The sequence below is a fragment of the Pseudophryne corroboree genome, chromosome 1 (assembly GCF_028390025.1).
Source record: "Pseudophryne corroboree isolate aPseCor3 chromosome 1, aPseCor3.hap2, whole genome shotgun sequence".
NCBI lineage: Eukaryota > Metazoa > Chordata > Amphibia > Anura > Myobatrachidae > Pseudophryne > Pseudophryne corroboree.
This window is the reverse complement of record NC_086444.1, coordinates 708,066,648-708,086,592: the sequence shown is the minus strand read 5'-3', so window position 1 is coordinate 708,086,592 and position 19,945 is coordinate 708,066,648. Positions and strand designations below refer to the sequence as shown.

General features: G+C 42.2%; 1 protein-coding gene across 2 annotated transcripts in view; it reads right to left on the bottom strand.

Annotated features, from left to right (window-relative positions):
• Positions 1–596: 596 nt before the first annotated feature.
• Positions 597–19,945, bottom strand: part of LOC134936572 (potassium voltage-gated channel subfamily V member 2-like) — a 199,336-nt gene continuing 179,987 nt past the window's right edge. The window contains exon 2 of one of the 2 annotated variants that reach the window (XM_063931702.1): positions 597–965. In XM_063931702.1, the coding sequence (XP_063787772.1) occupies positions 699–965 (267 nt within the window). In that variant the 3' untranslated portion in view covers positions 597–698. The remainder of the gene's footprint in view (positions 966–19,945) is intronic. The other variant, XR_010180530.1, reaches the window with a different exon arrangement.

Here is a 19,945-nt window from a genome sequence, read left to right as displayed (position 1 = left end):
AGCTCTCTCCCACTCAGTGACTGTCTATACCTGCATTTCCTCTTGCTCATGACTGTTCATATCTTCCAATAGCTGCCCGTCCCCTGTAGCAGGCCAATTACTGCTTTGCTTCCTGACATCTCAGCTGTGTTGTGGGTACTGAGAACTGTGGTGCTAATTGTTACCTGTGCTCAGTTTTAGTTTTCTTTGTTGTTAAGTTCTGTGTACCCTGTATTGTTCTAATGTATGTTGTATGTACGGTGCTGCAAAACACTTGTGGCACCTTATAAACAAATGGTAATAATAATAATAATAATAATAATAATTCAAGTGCAAAGTCTGGAACCTGATCCCTAGAGGAGGAGGTGGGCCTCCATGCAGTGGGGCCCACCATGGGTTCACCCTGTAACTCCTTTAGGCTAGTCCAACTTTGTTGAACAGAGAAATAGCTTTTGGAGTATTTTGCATATTTTTAAATAGATTATACAGTTGGTCATTCCAATTCATTTGGAATAAATTTGAACATTTACTTTTGTAATGTTGAGCCTGAAATAAGACTGAAAGTGTTTAGAAAAGACAAAATGTAATTAAATAAAACAAACAAACCATTAGCACTGGCAGCATTTTAGGTTGCATTAATGGTGTATTGAGAGTTTTGATTTTACTAATACAATAGTTTACAAGTGACTACTTTCTGAATGAGTCCTTAGATTGTCCTCCTAATAATTGATTCCTTGCCCTGTGGCACAGCATTTTGTGATCTTCTTTATGATCCTCTCCTTGAATCTGATCTCTGTGCCAGGTTTCAAAGCACTGCTACTTTCATGTGCTTTAAGCTTTGCATAAAAGTCAGAGAATCTGTTATAAAGTATTGATATTGGCATGCCATTAAGGATGATCCCAAAAGATATACATAGAAAAGCTACAATTCGTCCCAAGATTGTATCAGGAATTGTATCACCATAACCTACAGTGGAGATGCTGACCTAAAACAAAACATAGAAATGAAGCATTAGACTTGGTGTGGAGTAAAAGACTTTAAATTACATTAACTAAAACATTTATTTTTGTGAGTTATCAAATGGAGAAAACAAATAACTGTTTTTACAATACATATTTACCTTTTAACATATATTGAATGAAATAAGTAATTACAACATAATTGTCACATCAAGGAATGCTTGTGAACCTGAGGGTGGGGCTGGTGATGATTCAGTAGTAGGCATAGGATGCCAGAAACTTGGAGGGCAAATGTAGCTCTTGCCCAGCTGGATACAGGTCAAGGAGTGAAGTTAAGTGCTAGCGGAGAGTATCTAGGATTGCTGATGGAATTGTGGCAACTGTAGACCAAGAGTGAAAGACCGAAATAAGCTGTATCTTGAATCGAACTAGAACTGGTATAGCTGAAACTGCACACATACACACAGCCTGTCCATTACACACACAGGGGGTAATTGAGACTGGATTGCTGCAGTGGCAGCAATCGCAATCTGAATTACTGTGTGGAGTGCGCACACGCAACGGCTGCACTGCGTGTGCGCACCCCGGGAGCCCGGTGAGATTCTATCAGCATCTCACTGGCTGCGATTGCCTCTGCCTGATTGACAGGCGCGGGACGCAGTCCAGACAACGAAGGCATGTCCAGACCATTGGGGGGGCAGGCCACGGTGGCTGTGTGACATCACACGCAGCTGCTACGACCCGGAACACTGTGAGTAGCTCCCTGCCAGCGCGCAGGAGCCACACAGGCAGGCAGCTACTCATCAGGCACAAAAGCATTGCTTCCGTGTGATGCTTTTGTACCTGTGCAAGGGGGAGGGTGGAGGGTTAGCGTCTGACAAGCAGGGCGGACTAGTCCTGTGCTCAGCGTCAAACGTGGCATCTTTCTAAAATACAATAAAGAAAGAAATCAACAAAAGATACATGGTGCTAATACCAGAATGGCATACACCAAAACAAAAAAGCTGCTACCAGCTTTAAGCAATGACAGATAGGACTAGTGAAACTATGACAAGGAAACCTGTATCATAATGTCAACCAAACCAATATGCTCAGGATTTGACTGACTACAATGAGGAAAGTGGGTCCAGAAACAAAAATACTGGCTAACCTCCAAGAAAAAAAAACATCCCCATGCTGAAAGTTCCTTGTCAGTGCAAATGCTAAATTTCTATCAGGGGTATCCAAATGCTTGATTTTAGAGCAAATGAGGTCAGCCCATGTTTGCAGATTCCATAATCCAAGGGGGTAATTCAGAGTTGATCATAGATGTGCTAAATTTAGCACATCTACGATCATTTACTCTGACATGCGGGGGAATGCCCAGCACAGCGGCGATGCTTTTGTACTTGACAAGTAGCTCCCTACCTGAGCTACGTACCGTGGCCCCAAACGGCAGCCAAACGCCGCCAGCCCGCCCAGTGAATGCCTCTGCCTGTCAATCAGGCAGAGGTGATCGCTGGGCTGAGATGCCGATAGCAGCTCTTGCATGCACATGCGCACTGCGGTGCATGCGCAGTTCAGGCCTGATCACCTGCTGTCCAAAAAGGCACAGCAGCAATCAGGTCTGAATTAGCCCCCAAATCCCCTGCACTGCAGAGCATTGGAGCAAGTCAAGGAGTTTGGGTTAAAGACAGAAGAACCATGTGCTGCCCTGGGCATAGTATTAATAAGTAATGCTACTGATGTTTTATAGCAGTGTTTCCAAGCTTAGAACCCCTAACAGAGCATGTTTTCCAGACAACGCCATCACATAACAGCAGTGCACCCTATACCGACCCTGCCACGTGAGCATGTGCTACATTATGTAATGATGTTGCCCAGAGGGGGCCAGACCGCCAGCATCAGAAAGTGCAGTACTCCTGAGGATGCTCCTATCAGCTATACTGACGTGCGTGCCAAATGAAGCTCCAGGCGGCACTGCAGCAGTAATACTGGCTGTAGCATGCTGTTCCAGATCCCCTGCTAGCTAGAGGCAAGTGGCATGGGGCAGTGATGGTGCTGCCCCCAGGGTCCTGTGCTCTGTGCGATGGCACCACTCACACACCCATAGTTATAGCTCTGTTTCCAAATCTCCTAGTTAGTACACCTGTATTAATTACTGGCGGACACATATGAAAAGATCCACAGGTGATGTTACTGTCATTTTTCCAGTTATGATTGTGGAGATATCTGTAAAACTTGTACTACCATATTAGGAGGTCTCTGCAAAGAAAGGGCCTAATTCAGACCTGATTGCAGCAACATAATTTTATCTAATGGGCAAAACTATGCTGCACTGCAGGGGGGGGGGGGGGGGGGGGGCAGATGTAACATGTGCAGAGAGAGTTAGATTTGGGTGGGGTGTGTTCAAACTGAAATCTAATTTGCAGTGTAAAATTAAAGCAGCCAGTATTACCCAGCATAGAAACAAAATAACCAACCCAAATCTAACTCTCTCTGCACATGTTATATCTGCCCCATCTGCAGTGCGCATGGTTTTGCCCATTAGAGAAAGATTTTGTTGCGATCAGGTCTGAATTGGGCTCAAAGTTTGATAAACCCTTAACTTTAGTATAGGCTGAAAGAAAGATTTTAGAAAAAAAATTCTGCAGCAAACATACAGTATAAATAGCATAAGTGGTAAGGAATGGGTTACACATCCCATAAAAAATATACATACAGTCGTATAACCTGTAAGAGACAAAACTGAGCTTTCTAAGCATACATTCTCCCAGATATGGTATGATAAAGTCAGATCTATTTCTAACAATTACCCAAAATGCCAGCGCTAATATAAGTTGCGGACGCAAGGCGCATCTTATTACCATAAACGATAAAAGTGCGCTGTACATTGCAAATACTACATCCCTTAAGAGAAAAACAAGTACATGCACACATTTCTGAGTTCCAAAGCTCATTGATGTATATATTTGATATTAAAAGGATATGTATACAATATATCACATGTACAGTATATATATAGTTACATGGTTACAATTTACACAGGAAGCAGTTGTTAAAAACTAACCCATTACAGTTACAGCCACAGTATACAATTACCATTTCCCTCAATGCAAACTAGATCCATATCTCTCTCTCTCTCTCTCTCTCTCCATCCTCACAGTAGCAGAGTAACCGCAAAACACCATCTCAATCATAACCCAGCAAAAACAGAACTTCTTGTGACTGGGATCAGCTATACACTGTGTATGTTGGGGGAGTATAGGTCTGGAACTGGATCTTCTGTTATTGGTCCAGGGGAGGGAACTTTCTCATTCATGATGAGTCATTGATCAGTTCATATGCAAGCAATGAAGATGACATCATAGGGGCTGGCCTCTGGTTTCCTGTCCACATACTTTAAATGGAATGTCCTTTTGTTCACTTCAGAATTGTGGCTTTATAGTCCTACATTCAATCATAACTACTCATTGCAATGCGCTACAACCTAATCACAGGCATCAACTGAATCCACACATTAAACTGATTACTTTGACACCAAGCACGACATGTCCATCTTGCTCTGCTCCAACAATACAGATACATGACGTTATACTCCATTATATAATTTAAAACCTTATAATGTCTTGTGCTTGATATGTTTACTTTGTGCTGTTTGAAATATGTTTTGAATATATCTTTGTGGCATGTCTGTGTGAGTGCGTATGTTACCATATATTGCTGTGCTCGCTGTGCGTATTCACAAGCATAGCGACTCATAATGTGTGGAGTTTGGATGTTCTTTCTATGTAATATTTTTGACTTCAATAGTCCACCCTCTGGCAGTAAACAATAACTGCCATCAATTATTAACAGAAGAAAAATATTTCAAACACATAATCGGTGACCTAGACACACGTATGTCTTAATTTCGCAAATCAGACATTTGACTATATTTGGGGAAGAGCAGGAGGATGACGAGACATCCTCTATATGCACTCGGCAGTCACGGGACCACTGGTTGGGTGTGGGACAACATTCAACCTATAGAGTATGCTGGGACAGTGCTATGGCCTATGATGTCTGATTTTAACGAATGTTTCACACATACATGTACCTACGTCTTTGTACACTGATGTTCGGATTCTATAGAGGTTCTGCTGGGTAGAGGGAGAAAACACAAAAATCGTGAAAGAGACCTATCAAATTTTCATGGTATATATTCCCATCACTCTCTGAACATTGTTTCCATTTCTGGAACATATGCTAGGTTTGTTTCATCATTGAACAATGGTTATTAGTAGTGTCCTTCCTAGATAACATAAACCTTTGGAATTCGAGGAGAGCCATTCATAAACCTTTCTTCCACATATATTAATGAGCTCTTTATCTGCTATGTGTGAATAGCAATTGTCTGATTGTTTCTGATTACCTCCCAATTTCCTGATTTCCTGAAATTGGTGAGATTTAAACATACCAGGGATTTATCTATGGTACTGGTGGATCTTAAGACTAGGGGGTCTAGTTATATTATATTCTTTGTACTCCGGTCCCCCCCCCCCCCCTCCGTGTAATTCAAGTACCTCAGCTAACTCTAAAGAATATGACACTAATCCTGCATTATTTGGTCTTAGAGGTACCTGTGAACACATCCAACATTCCGTTTGGTCTAGAACCTTACCCACTAGTGAGTGGTAATCACTCGATGGATGTCTGTCAAATGCTGCCTTATTGCTAGACTGACATCTCTGGATGCACTCTTCTTCAATTATAGGGCCACAATAACTACAAAATACAGTATTCCTCAGACAATAGCCTATCACGTTACCTCCAAACTCCGTAACTACTAGGCCTTTGGTTTTCTCTGGCTTTAACAAATAGATAGGTTGATCCTGGGATCCTATAAAGAAATCACTCCTTTCTCCAGAACCAGTTCCAGTACCACACTCGACTCCTCATGAAAAACCTCACAAAAATAGAATGTCGTGGGAAAAAAATGTTTGTCAACGGAAAAAAAAGAAAGAACAAAACAAATCTTGTCCATAGCAAATCAATTACAATGACTGGTCTTTCTGTAATCCTTTAGTATGCTCAGGTAGTGTTCAACAGTGCCGCCTCTCAGTCTGGTGATACTTCTGCGATCTCACTCCATCTACGAGTTCCTTCAGGACTACCGACTTTCCTGCAATGGGAATCGTGGACCCAAGTCTCTCTCTCGGCTACTTTCACTGGGATCGTGCTGTCAACAAAACTTGGTACGGTCCTTCCCACCTGTCTATTAGGCAACCTGAGCATAAGAACAATCGCACAGTCTCTTGGTTCACAATCAAGACAGTTAGTATTTGGCATACCAGGAATCAACAGTTTCAAGTTCATTTGTCAAGTTCTCAAATGCTGGCTCATCTCGATAAGGTACTGTACTGTCACCTCATTGGTGTATTTCTGATCATTGTGCAAATCAATCATGACATGAGGTTGTCTTCCAAAAATAAAAACAAAAACAAAAACAAAACTTTCAAAGAGGGTGATTCATTAAGCGAAGATCTGGGAGTGGTTCCGATGCTACATAACACTAGTGGCAGTGTCTATGACCACAATAGTCCAGTTTCAAGCTATCACTTTGCTCCTACTTCTAGGGGTACCATATCTACACACATATTTCTGCACAATTTGCTTTGTGGTAAACACAGCAGCATCCGTGGTGGCAGGAAATGCCTCTACCCAGTTTGAGAAAACATGAGTGCACACCAATACATACACAGAATTCCTAAAGGGTGTTAACTGTACAAAGTCAATTTGTATTACCTGAAAAGGTCCGTCTGCAGGAGGGATATGGGATGGCTCTGTTAGTACTACCTTACCAAATGTCCTTCCTCATGCAAGTAAGACAGGTCATTGCTTTCCTGCTTGCCTGAGAAGAGAACCCTGGTACACGCCAGTATGCTCTTATCAATTTGAACATACCTTCCTTACCCTAGATGAGTCAGACCATATGCCGCCTCAGCTAGGCTTGGGAGATACATCCTGGGGGCCACTGGCTTACCTTGTCCATCTCTCCAGAGTCCTGAGGACTCCTAACCATACCCCTTCGACTTCCAGACCTCCTTTTCCTGTAGGAAACACAAATTTGCATGAGCATCACTCAAAAAAAAGAAAAAATAACATCTCTAGAGGAGAAAAAGGAAAAGAAAAATATCAGGTCTGCGTTCACCAACGGGCTGTCACTTACGTCTGGTCTCGTAGTAAAGGTCTGATTCAGATATTCCATACCATCATGCATATCAGTGTCTATACAAAATTTCCCTTCACCAGTATTCTCCTCCTTCCTCCACCCTTTGTGCATGACAAGGCACACTGCAGTAATATACTGGTGCCATCGTGCTTCTGAGACATACCGAGTTTGGACAGAACTTTGAAGGACCAATACGGCATGTGGTATATGAACTGTCAAATCATGTACCAGTACTACGTCGCAGGTATTTGACTCTTGTCCTACACAACTGTAGTTTATCCCTTGATACCTGGAGTCCTGTTTGGAAGAGACTAAACAGAAACTGCTTAGTATCTGCCAGGGATGACTCAAATGAATCAGTGCACAACAACAAGTCATCAACATATTGTATCAGCACCGACCCATTCTCAGGCTGAAAGGACTGTAAACAGTCATGCAGGGCTTGGGAGACAATACTCAGGGTGTCACTCGAGACCTTGGGAGAATCGGGTCCATGTATTGTACCACCCTGTGTGAACGCAAAAGATGAAGAGGAAAACTGTGAAGAAAAACAGAATAGAGGTTGGTAACAGATAAGTTTGTAGAGGTGGAGGGGATTTTATTAAAATGACAACTGGATTGGGCACTACAGGGAATTGATTAACTACTTGGTCTATCCCCCTTAAAGCTTGTGCATGCTGTGTCACTACTGGGACTACCTCAGCCATCAATCCAGTGTCCTGCCCATCCTAAGTTCATAGGGAACCTGGTATCTTGTGAGATAATTTCCTCTATCTGTGATGGACATGAATCTAGAACAGTGGAATGTAACATTAGTCTTTGAGGGTATCTAACATACTTTGTACTTCCTGAGCGGGAGTACAATATATGTATTTCACATTTAACAAAATCTGTTGATTAAGATAGTCAGGGGCCACTGCTGCTAGGAAAAAGAAAAAGAAAAGGGTTTAGCATCATAGAGGCCCAATCGTAACTTCTGCAGGTTTTGTCAAAGGGTAATGTTGCACTTCTTTTGTTCCTACTATTTGCCGAATTAGTGTTTACCAGTGATCTTATCCAGACGGAGAATTTTCTAGTACTGCAAAAGAAAAAAAATCAACAGGCTTCTAGGTCATGCGAAGTATTCATTCAATCCTTCTCAACCCGTATTAAGGGTCTGTACATGGTCCAACAAACATTTCCAAGCTCATCTTGACTAGGAGCCTTACTAGAAATCAATACTTCTTATATGGTAACTAAAAGAAAGACCCTATCTCTGTTTGCTTTCCTACAGGCAAATACCAATGTGCGGACAGGTTATTGTCCATTTATGATGTTACTTTCTTGATTTTTATTTTATTTTTGGGTTTTACTATATATGTACTCGAATGACTCCATACTTACCAGTTCCACTGGTCTCAGCCACTTCCCCTGCAGGCTACTGCTCCTCTTTTACCGGTTAGATACTCCTCTGAGTGCATGAGAAATGGCTGAAACCAGTCAGGTCGCCTTCTCCTCCTAAATAAAACTTTGACATTCATTAGTACATATATAGGTTACATTCATATTTTTCATATTTTTATTTTTATTATTTTCTATAGTTTGTATGCTGGCTGTAACTGCTTCCACATCCACATATGGCGGTGTACTTGCTTTCTCTTTTTTTTTACTTATTTATTGTTGCTACAAGCTCAAACAGTTATTATATTTCCGTTCTTGTCTTATATGACTTTGGTTAGACATGCTACCTGCAATACCTCAGGATCAAACTCACCAACCCTAGGGAATAATGCCCTATCATCAGCAGTCATACATACCCACTCATCACAAAAAAGCCTTTCTGTGTGGACCATACTTTCCACACATTATCTCCTCCGCACGTTTTCACACAGTACGTGCCTCAATAAACCAAGCGGGCCCTCTTGGCCTCCGCTATCCAGCCTGAACCCTGGCTGCCGAGCGTTTCTCGCTTGTTCACTTGGTTCCCATCGCGGACTTTTGACACGATCTCCAAATGAACAATACGAGCAAACGGTGAAAGTCCTCAGAGTTCTCTCACTAACTCCTTCTCCGCTGATCTACCACGACTCAGCCCAATAGTGACCACCGCTTACCCAGTGAGGATCCCTACCAGGCCCCTCTTCACTGTAAGTATTGACGTATAGACAGCAATAAATCAATACGTCACCTTTTTCAGTGGAGGTTAAAAATAAACCTGATCTTTGTGGTTTCTTTCCACAGGAATTCCACCTGGGAAACGTCACCAAGCCATCCTATGGACTTTCACCCAGAATATTTCCTGAGAGAGTCAGCAAAAATTCCGTCTACTTTACACAAATCACGTCTGCGTATGCTCCACACAGCGTGTATGATGACGCAATCTGCGCAAAAGAATGCACATGGTATCACGTTGCACCGCGTTTTGCACACACAGATATGTGGTCCAATCGCACAGCCTATAGATACTTGTTATCTATATGTCCTACGATCACGAGAGTCGAATTCAACTAGCTGCGCTCCACAGCCAGAGCGAAATACCCCCAAAAAACCTTAACTTCAAATACTTCACAATCTATACTCTATCACGCTCCTCCACAATTTTCCTCACTACTTGCATATTTCTCTTATAACGTAAGGTCGCTAGCCTTCACGCCACTGAGCCTCTGCTAACTCAATGTCTCCACAGGATACCCGACTTCCGGGGTTCAATATGTCCATTCCTACCTTCCACTCACACAAATACACAGTGTTTTTCTGTACAGAAAAATATCACTCCCTTTGATTGATAGCTTGTTCCAGAGGTAGTGCACTTTAAACAAAATATTATAATAATCTGCTTTTAAAATCAGATAGTTATTTGCTATTGTATAACTATATATTTTACCCCACCTTAAATTGAACTGCTATTGTGCGGTTATAACTTGCGCTCGAAACTTCACGCAACCTTGCGTAAACATGCGACTCTGCGTGTCCCTGCGCCACGTGCGCACTCCTGTAGGCTCACCTCACGTACCGTACCACGTGTACAATGTGCATTCGCAACTCAATAAACCACACTATCACGATAAATATGAGCAACAAAATACTACTGCTCACTTACACAATACACAATTGTTCCTTACACTTGCCGGAAGTTACCCCCAAATATAATCCTGCTTCAAGTGTTTACCTAAACGTTTAGGCTGGAACTGTGTTTCATGTTTTTATAATTACTCCCTTAACGAAATATATCAAATATATATAAAAAATAAACGTATCCAATTCTTTGCAGATCTATAATGACTATTGACTATAATTTAAATGCTATGATTCAGATTGGATAGCTATCTTGCAGAACATACACTGATATAAATATACACATAATTATAATAAAATAATACACACACACACACACACACACACACACACACACACACACACACACACACACACACACACACCATTTACTGCACTCCTATGAGACCCTTCACCCCTTCATATGTATTCGTAAACACACTGAATGACTGTAGTTTCTCTCAGAGCCTTTATTTTGTATATCAAAGATAATTGCCTTGCTCTACTAGTTGTTAAACAAGTTAATTAACATTTCAATGGCTATCCTACTCTAGCAAACAGAGAGTTACCAAATCCTGGAAAGAAAAAAAAGAAAATACCTTTTTTTTATTTTTTAGATATATCTGTGTGTAATTTCTTACATCAAGTATTCATTTCACTATTAACTCTCACTAGGCCCAATTGAAACTATTTGTAATTGACTTTGGCATGGTTTAAATAAATTCATTGGTAGCTTATAAATGGTGTTGGCTTTGTACATATATGTTGTTTATTTTGACAAAGGAAACTGATTGTTTTAACCAGACTGAAAGTCAGCTATTTAGATAAGTTGGATAAAGTGACCTTCCTAAAATGGCCACTGCTCCTCCCCCTCATTCCCATCCATGTGCTTGAACAAGATGGTGGACAGGCCATGTGGCTAGCCCAAAATGAAGGATACCATGTGGCTAGCTCAAAATGGAGGATACCATGTGGCTAGCTCCTTTTGTCACAAAGAAATCACATACAAGCACCAAAAGTTACTTTAGGCCTGGGTTTAAAAGTATGCGAATTGGCCTCAGCATGCTAACACAGCTATATTATACCTATGCACCAACTTTTAAATGCTTTTTAAAATGTACTTAACAGATAGACAATCCAATCTGAATAAAATACAATATTACTTATTTGAACTTTGTTTTGCAATAATAAAAATATGCTGTAGCATTTTAAATATTGTGAGAAATATACTGTCCCTTGAATTTCATATCAGCGCCTTACTGATAACACAAAAGAACAAATGGATGTGATTCGGCAGCATCAAGATGCGTCCATCTTTAGCTGGTAGACCACAGCTGCGTCTGTACAGTGAAATCATTAAGAACGTGATATCCTGGCTACGAGCCCCCATCTGATAAAGTCATATCTATGTCTAACAATTATCCAAAATGCCAGCACTAATATAAGTTGCGGACGCAAGGCGCATCTTATTACCATATACGATAAAAGTGCTCTGTAAGTTGCAGACACTACATCCCGCATACAATTACCATTTCCCTCAATGCAAACTAGATCCATCTCTCTCTCTCTCTCTCCATCCTCACAGTAGCAGAGTCACCGCAAAACACCATCTCAATCAGCACCCAGCAAAAATAGAACTTCTTGTGACTGGGATCAGCTATACACTGTGTATGTTGGGGGAGAATAGGTCTGGGACTGGGTCTTCTGTTATTGGTCCAGGGGAGGGAACTTTCTCATTCATGATGAGTCATTGATCAGTTCATATGCAAGCAATGAAGATGACATAATAGGGGCTGGCCTCTGGTTTCCTGTCCACATGCTTTAAATGGAATGTCCTTTTGTTCACTTCAGAATTGTGGATTTATATTCCTACATTCAATCATAACTACTCATTGCAATGTGCTACAACCTAATAACAGGCATCAAATGAATCCACACATTAATCTGATTACTTTGACACCAAGCACGACATGTCCATCTTGCTCCGCTCCAACAATACACATACATGATGTTATACTCCATTATATAATTTAAAACCTTATAATATCTAGTGCTTGATATGTTTACTTTGTGCTGTATGAAATATGTGTTGAATATATCTTTGTGGCATGTTTGTGTGAGTGCGTATGTTACCATATATTGCTGTGCTCGCTGTGCGTATTCGCAAGCATAGCAACTCATAATGTGTGGAGTTTGGATTTTCTCTCTATGTAATATTTTTGACTTTGACAGGTATGAAATGTCAACATTCAGAATGTAAATACAGTATGGACTTTATGTGACATAATAACATGATCGACATTGTCAATACTCATTATAGAATTTTTACAGTATTTAGGCTTAAACAAAAACCTTACCACAGCCTAAGCCTGACTGTCCTGACAAGTACTGTCAACACTTTGAATGTCTATGATGGCAGTAAATGTCAGGGTTAAGGTTAGGCTGCGGTTAGGTTTGCATTTGGGGCCTAAATACTGTAATGACCATGTTGACATTATGTTCATTGTGAACAATCTGGTCAGGGCTGGTGCTAGGGTGTTCGGCGCCTCCCTGCAAACAATAAATTTGCGCCCATCCTCCCATACATAAGAAAGGGACTGTGAGTGTGAAGTGGGTGTAGTCTCCAATTCATATTATGCCACACAGTATCACAATTTTATTCACATTATACCACACATAGTGCCCTTGATTCATATTGCACCAAATAGTAGTGTACCTAATTCACATTATGACACACAGTAGTGCTCCTTATACACATAATGCCCACAGTAGTATTGCCTCTTACACAGGGGCTGATCCAGAACAAAATTACAGTGGGGGGGGGGCACTCTGATAGGGTAAGAGGGAGGGGGTTATTTGCATGTGCTCCTGGAAAAGTGGGTGTGGTTTTGAAACAAGGGGTATGGCCTCAAAGGGAATGCCATATCCATAAGCCACACCCTCCTTTTCATAATGCTTCCTTACCCTCTCCCCTTATGCCAGCCTCCCCACCCAGCTCAGACCAACCTTTGCCTGCTCAGTCCTCATCCAAACCCTCAGCAGTCTCAGCCAGGCTCCTCTTCCCAGAATCTGCTCAGCACCTCACCTCAATCTCAGACTGTTTTTCTGAAGACATGGAGAAGCAGTGGATGACGCTATGGAATGGGTGATGGGGAGGCAGTGGCTGATAACAGGGAATGTATGACAGGGGGAGGCACTGGGTGATGCCGGGGAATGAGTGACAGTGGGAAGCAGTGAGTGACACCAGGGAATGGATGACAGGGGGAGGCAGTGTGTGACACCAGGGAATGGGTGACAGGGGAAGGCAGTGGGTGACGCTAGGGAATGTGTGATAGAGAGAGGCAGTGGGTGATGCCAGGGAATGTGTGACAGGTGAAGGCAGTGGGTGGCATAGAGGATGATGGGAAGAGGCAGTGGGTGACAGGAGTGAGAGGTGATGGGGAGAGATAGTGGGAGACGAAGAGTCAGTGGGTGACAGAAAAGGGTGCTGGGAAAAGGCAGTTGGTGGTGATGGGAAGAAGCAGAAAGTGACAGTCAGAGGGTGTTATGGAGTGGGTTATGGGGAGATAATGATGCAGGGGAGAGGCAGAAGGTGAGGCAGTGAGTGACAGGGTCCAAATCATATACGGCACTTGGAGACCGATGAAACTGTGAAAAAAGACCCCTCAGGGTATGTTTTATTCAGTGACATTTCAGGGACATATCCCCTTCCTCAGACATGGCAAACACCCGCTAGGAGGGCACCAGAGCACGTTATCCATTATGGAGACTGGAGTGCCGGGGCAATAAGCTTATATATAACTACTCCTGATGAAGTCCCATAAGTAGCGTGGAGGGACGAAATGCGTTGAGAGCTACATGATACTACCTCTCTACTGATACAAACTCAGATAAGCTTGTTTTAATTTATACATTGTACGGGTCCATTTTTTACTTTTTATGTGTGTAAAATTGATTCAACTCTGTTAAAATTGTATTATACTATCAGAGTTTTTTCTTCCTATGGGGCAAAATTGGTTTTAAGGTACAGTGTGCAGCTGCGACAATATGGTGGATATACAAGCCTTTTAAACCTCCCATTCTCCAATACACAAGAAAGGAAGAAAAAAGTGAGTTGTTATCTAAATCATTACCATTTTCTTCTTAAAAAACACTGACTATTTGTTACTTTATTTTTGAATAAGCACGATTAGCTTTTTTGCTTGCAATAAATTTGTACTTTGCACTCAGCACTTAGCACTTTTTTTGTGATTGCACAAAGTCACTTATAAGTCACTTATAAGATTATGACAGTACTTGATACTGACACGTTTCTCCTCTCCCATGGTGTTTAAATACTGCACCTTGATGAGTATATCTACACTACTACAAGGGATAGAGGAAGAATATCCAAGAAAGACCTTACTACAGGCAAATACTCCTTGGAAGTCTGGTACGCACATGAGAATTTACACAGCTGTAAAAAGCACCGAAGGAACAAAAAGTTTTACCATATATGAACATTATTTATTTGCACTTACATAAATATAAGTCACTTGAAAACTTACCTGCTGCCACTTTATTTGGGGTGCGATAACACAGAAAAACTCCTATAAGGACATTTTAGAACTTTTAACTGTCATTTGTTTCTGGTATAAACTAAATATCTATATTGTAAATTGGTGTTTAACATAATATATTGAATAACATTGGTAGTAGCGCTTTTATCACCTCTCATTTATCCACAGACTTTAATTCATCGAGTACGGATACAGAGAGAAAACAACCACGGCAGAGATCCAAACGTAATTTTGGCCCTTTAGGTGTGACGACGAGAGCGAAATATATGGGAGAAGGAGGACAAGGGCCCGAAAATATAATAGGCGTGGAGGACAATGGTGCCGACAAACCAGTAGGCACAAAACCACCCCGCCAGCAGAGAACCTAGTGGTAAACCTTTCCTCATATGAACTCTCACCAGTGGAAAATAGAGTATTATCATACGGATTATCATTCGTGCCAACCAACACTTTTAAACCATTTCAATGGCAGGTGGAGCAACACCGCCTGTGCCGGCAACTAAAATTAAAAGAATATTTCTCCAAGTCTAATCCGGAGCTAACTAGTGTTGATGAAATACCACCAGCATTACGCAAAGTGTTACCTAAAGCGACATTTGACCCCCAGTCGTCTAATTCTACAATCAAGACGTTTATGAGAATGATGGGCAATGAGGTTGATAACCACATATCGCATCCAATCCCTGTATGACATAACCTACAAAGGGATGAATACCAGGCCTTGATGGGGTTGTCGAAAAATTAGAATTTGATTTTCAGGCCGGCGGATAAAGGCGGTGCCCTTGTCATACAGGACATTGATAAATATATCCTGGAGATTAATAGACAACTTATGGATAAGGATACATACAGAATATTGGACAGAGACCCCACTACTTCATTTAAGATTGAATGAAAGAATTTATTGACACGTGCAGTTGATAATAAAATTATCACATCTAAGCTCAGTGGTGCTTTAATGCCTGAATATCCTAAAGTACCAATTATGTACACTACCCCCAAGATTCATAAATCTGTGATAGACCCCCCTGGACGCCCCATAATTGCGGCAGTAGAATCTCTATTCCAACCTATTTCTATATATATTGATACTGTTTTACAGCCCAGCATTCAAGCGCATCCAAACTATCTTATGGATACTTCTGCACTGTTGAGAAAATTAAATGCTCTTACAGATGTGGATGATGATATCTGGCTTTGCAGTGTTGATGTATCAAGCCTTTATACAGTAATCCCGCATGAAGAGGGAATTGCGTCAGTTAGACGCTTTCTTAATAATAATCCACTGTATACTGGTCCAGATCTTGATTTTCTGCTTGATTTGTTGTGTCTTGTACTTACTAAAAATTATTTTATGTTTGACGGGAAGAACTACCTGCAGCGTATAGGTTGTGCGATGGGGTCCAGTGTGGCCCCATCGTACGCTAATATCTATATGTTCCAGGTAGAAGCTGACGTCTTCTTTTCTAATCCTGAGATTGCTAGTAATGTGGCTTTTTACACGAGATTCATAGATGATTTATTGATATTTTGGAGAGGTAGTCAAGAGTCATTTATATCTGTGATGGAAGGACATAATAGCCAAGAATGCCCTATTAAATTCACATATACTATTAGTAAGACAGAAGTACATTTTTTGGATGTTCTTATAAAGAAACATGAAGGTAAAATTACTACATCCCTGTATACAAAAATAACAGATCGTAATAATCTGCTTCACTGCAAAAGTTTTCACCCAAGACCTCTCAAACGAGGCCTTCCTTTTTCCCAACTGCTTCGTGTAAAGAGAATTATGTCTGATCCACAGTTGGCAGACGAGCAGATGAATATCATGATTAATAAATTCTATGCAAGAGGGTATCGTTTAGAAGATTTATTACAGGCTAAGGAGAAAGTACTTCAATTGGATAGAGATGAATTATTAAAACAAAACCAAACTAGAAAAAGTACCATGATGATCCCCTGGGTGCAGGAGTATAATCAGCACAGTAACAACATTAGTAAGATCTCGAAAAAATGGTGGCCTATGGTCCAGACAGATGAAGAGTTAAAATTGAATAATACTAAACTCATGAGCTGCTATACTAGGAGCCGCAATTTACGTGACATATTGGTTAAAACCGATGTAAGATCTAATTATGCCACTAGGAGTAGAAGTGCACGGAGTAGGAATATGGGATGTATCAGATGTGCATGCACAACATGCCAGTTCCTAATTGCGGGTGATACATTTTATCACCCAGGAACAGGTCATAAATACAAAATCAGACACACACTCGCGTGTAACACAAAAGTCACAGTATATCAAATAATTTGCCCTTGTAGAAAATCGTATGTCGGCAAGACAGAACGAGCCTTTAAGGAAAGGATGGCAGCACATCGTAGTGCTATAAAGGCAGCAATCCTCAAAGGTGATAGCGAGCAGCCAGTAGCCCGACACTTTAGTCCAGCTAAACATCCATTAAGTACGTTGCGATATAGGATGATTGATCATATACCACCTCCAATTAGAGGTGGCAATAGATCACTTAAACTAATGCAATGCGAGTCTGAATGGATATTCAGACTAGATACACTTAGTCCTAAGGGGCTTAATGAACATCTAGGGTTAAATTGGTTCCTTTAGTCTTAATGAGCAGTGCTGAGGGCATCCAGGCAAATATAAAATTATTAATGTCCTATCATATTGTATTCCCCTTAGAGGCCCTCGATGTCTGCAATATGAAATCAATATAAGATTGCAATTAAGATCTATCTATAATAGCCAATATTCCGATATATAGCGTGGCATAAAGATTATCTGATTATTAGACGCTTCAGGTTTGGGCTATTTGTAATTTTAAATGTTTATTATGCACTTGCACTTTTGATGTTTGTATACCAATTTATGTGGGTGTTTTAGTGAAATCCCAGCCCGCCCAGGTGAGGCGTGAGTTGGAATAACGTCATTGATGACGAGGAGCCGGCCAGGTGGGAGGTCCTGGTTTTCGGCTTCCGGCGATTGGCGTCCATGTGGAGGGTACACTTATTTAGGTGAGTTATTTTGTACTGTGTATTGTCTGATGAAAGTGTCCCAATAAAGTGGCACTGAAACGTTATCATATGTGCCTATCTGAGCCGTGATTTATTTGAAAGTCCAGGAGTGCCGCACTTGGAGATTTGTGTGGATGCATGTTACGTGAGGGCACCCGGACGGGTACTGCAATCAGAAGGAGAGCCGGACCATACGGATATATATATATATATATATATATATAGAGAGAGAGAGAGAGACAGTCTGAGACACCCGGGCACTCTCTCTGCTGCAGAAGATACAATCCACTCCGGTGCTCTCTGGTATGGAATAGTCACAAAACATAATAAACAGGCAGCGGTACTCAGAGAATTTAAAACATGATTTCAACAGAGTGCCTGGTTGTCTGGGACTCCCCCTCCCATGGTATCTAGCATTTTTATTTCAGTGTGGTGAGAGTAGGCACAGCCCAGCAGTGACTACGGAGCAGGAAGAGCAGGGCTGAGCCCGGTGGCAGGTTGGCTGGACCCTTGGGAGAGGCCAGCAATCTATGAAGCAGTGTCATTGAAATGGGCCAATATGTATGGTGCCCTCATGCCCCAGCAGGTTCCTTTACTTTTAGTTTGTGCCGTGGGCAGCACATCTGTCAGTAGACCAGCTGCGCTGCCAGTTTCTCAGCTGTCAGCCCCTTTAATGAGCTTTTGCGCATGCACAACAGCTCGAACGATGCCCGAACAGAGCTGGAGCCACGACCTCCACAGTAATTTGCTGGCAGGAAGAGTGGTGGGAGGTGTGAAAGGAGCACAGGTCCCGGATCAGCGGCACAATCCGCCCCTGTGACCCTAACCATGGCAGTTGCTATGCAATGAATAAAGTGCACTATAAATAAAATAATAAAATCTTCTAAATGACAGGGGGGGCACATGCCTTGGTACCCCCCACCTCCCTGAATCTGCTACTGCCCTTATATATATAACGCCCACAGTAGTAGTGCCACACAGAATGGCAACAGTAATAGTGCCACACATAATGCCCACGGTAGTCATGCCACACATAATGCCCACAGTAGTCATGCCACACATAACGCCACAGTAGTCATGCCACACATAACACCCGCAGTAGTAGTGCCCCTTACACATAATGCCCACAGTAGTAGTGCCACCCATAATGCCCACAGTAGTAGTGCCACCCATAATGCCCACAGTAGTAGTGCCCCATACACATAACACCCACAGTAGTAGTGCCACACTTAATGCCCACATTAATAGTGCCCCTTGCACATAATGCCCACAGTAGTCGTGTCACATATAATGCCCACAGTAGTTGTGCCACAAATAATGCCCACAGTAGTTGTGCCACAAATAACGCCAACAGTAGTTGTGCCACACAGAGCACCTACAGTAGTCATGCCACACAGTACACCCACAGTAGTAGTGCAAAACACTTAATGCCCCTTACACTTATGTCCACAGGAGGAGAGAGTGGGGGAGTGCGGTACTTATGCACACAGATCAGCGTGAGAGTGCTATTGGCGTAGCTGGCAAATGTGCAGCGGGGAGGAGTAGGAGGAGAGAAGAGGGAGCGAGCCGGGGGGACTGAGCTGAAGCCACGCTTCACACTGCTTGCGTCTGTCATACAGTGTGACAGATGCAGCGGCAGCCAGCAGCGACAACAGAGCGCCTCTTCAGCCCGGCACCTCCCTTATTTGCAGGAGCTGCTGAGTGGCTAACGCCGACTCTGATTCTGGTGTCAACATTTTGAAGATGTCTGTGTCTTCCTGCTAATGTTCCATACAGCAGACTTGGGGGTGATTCACCTCTGTGCAGTTTTCTGATGTTGAGGAAACTGCACATGCACAGGATTCATTCTGTTCATGTTCAGAACAGCTCCTGTGATGCAATAGCAGGTATGTGAATGCCTCTGCCTGATTGATAAGCAGAGGTGTTCGAAAGGATGAAGGGGGGTGGGGGTGGCCATTGGTGCCGGGAAGGGGTGGGGGGGGTGGGGGTGGGGTGGGGGGGTTGCCCCCATTTTCCAGGAGTGTCGTTACCAAGGACTGCATACTGGATACAGTTTCCTTGGCCTTGCAAGGTAATCTGCGACGGCAAGCATGAGTAAGCTCAGGCTTACTTAGCCTGCTGTCACAGATGTGATTGCATCACAAATGCAGGAAGCACTTGCATTACTAAGGAATGCAATCGCAAAGCT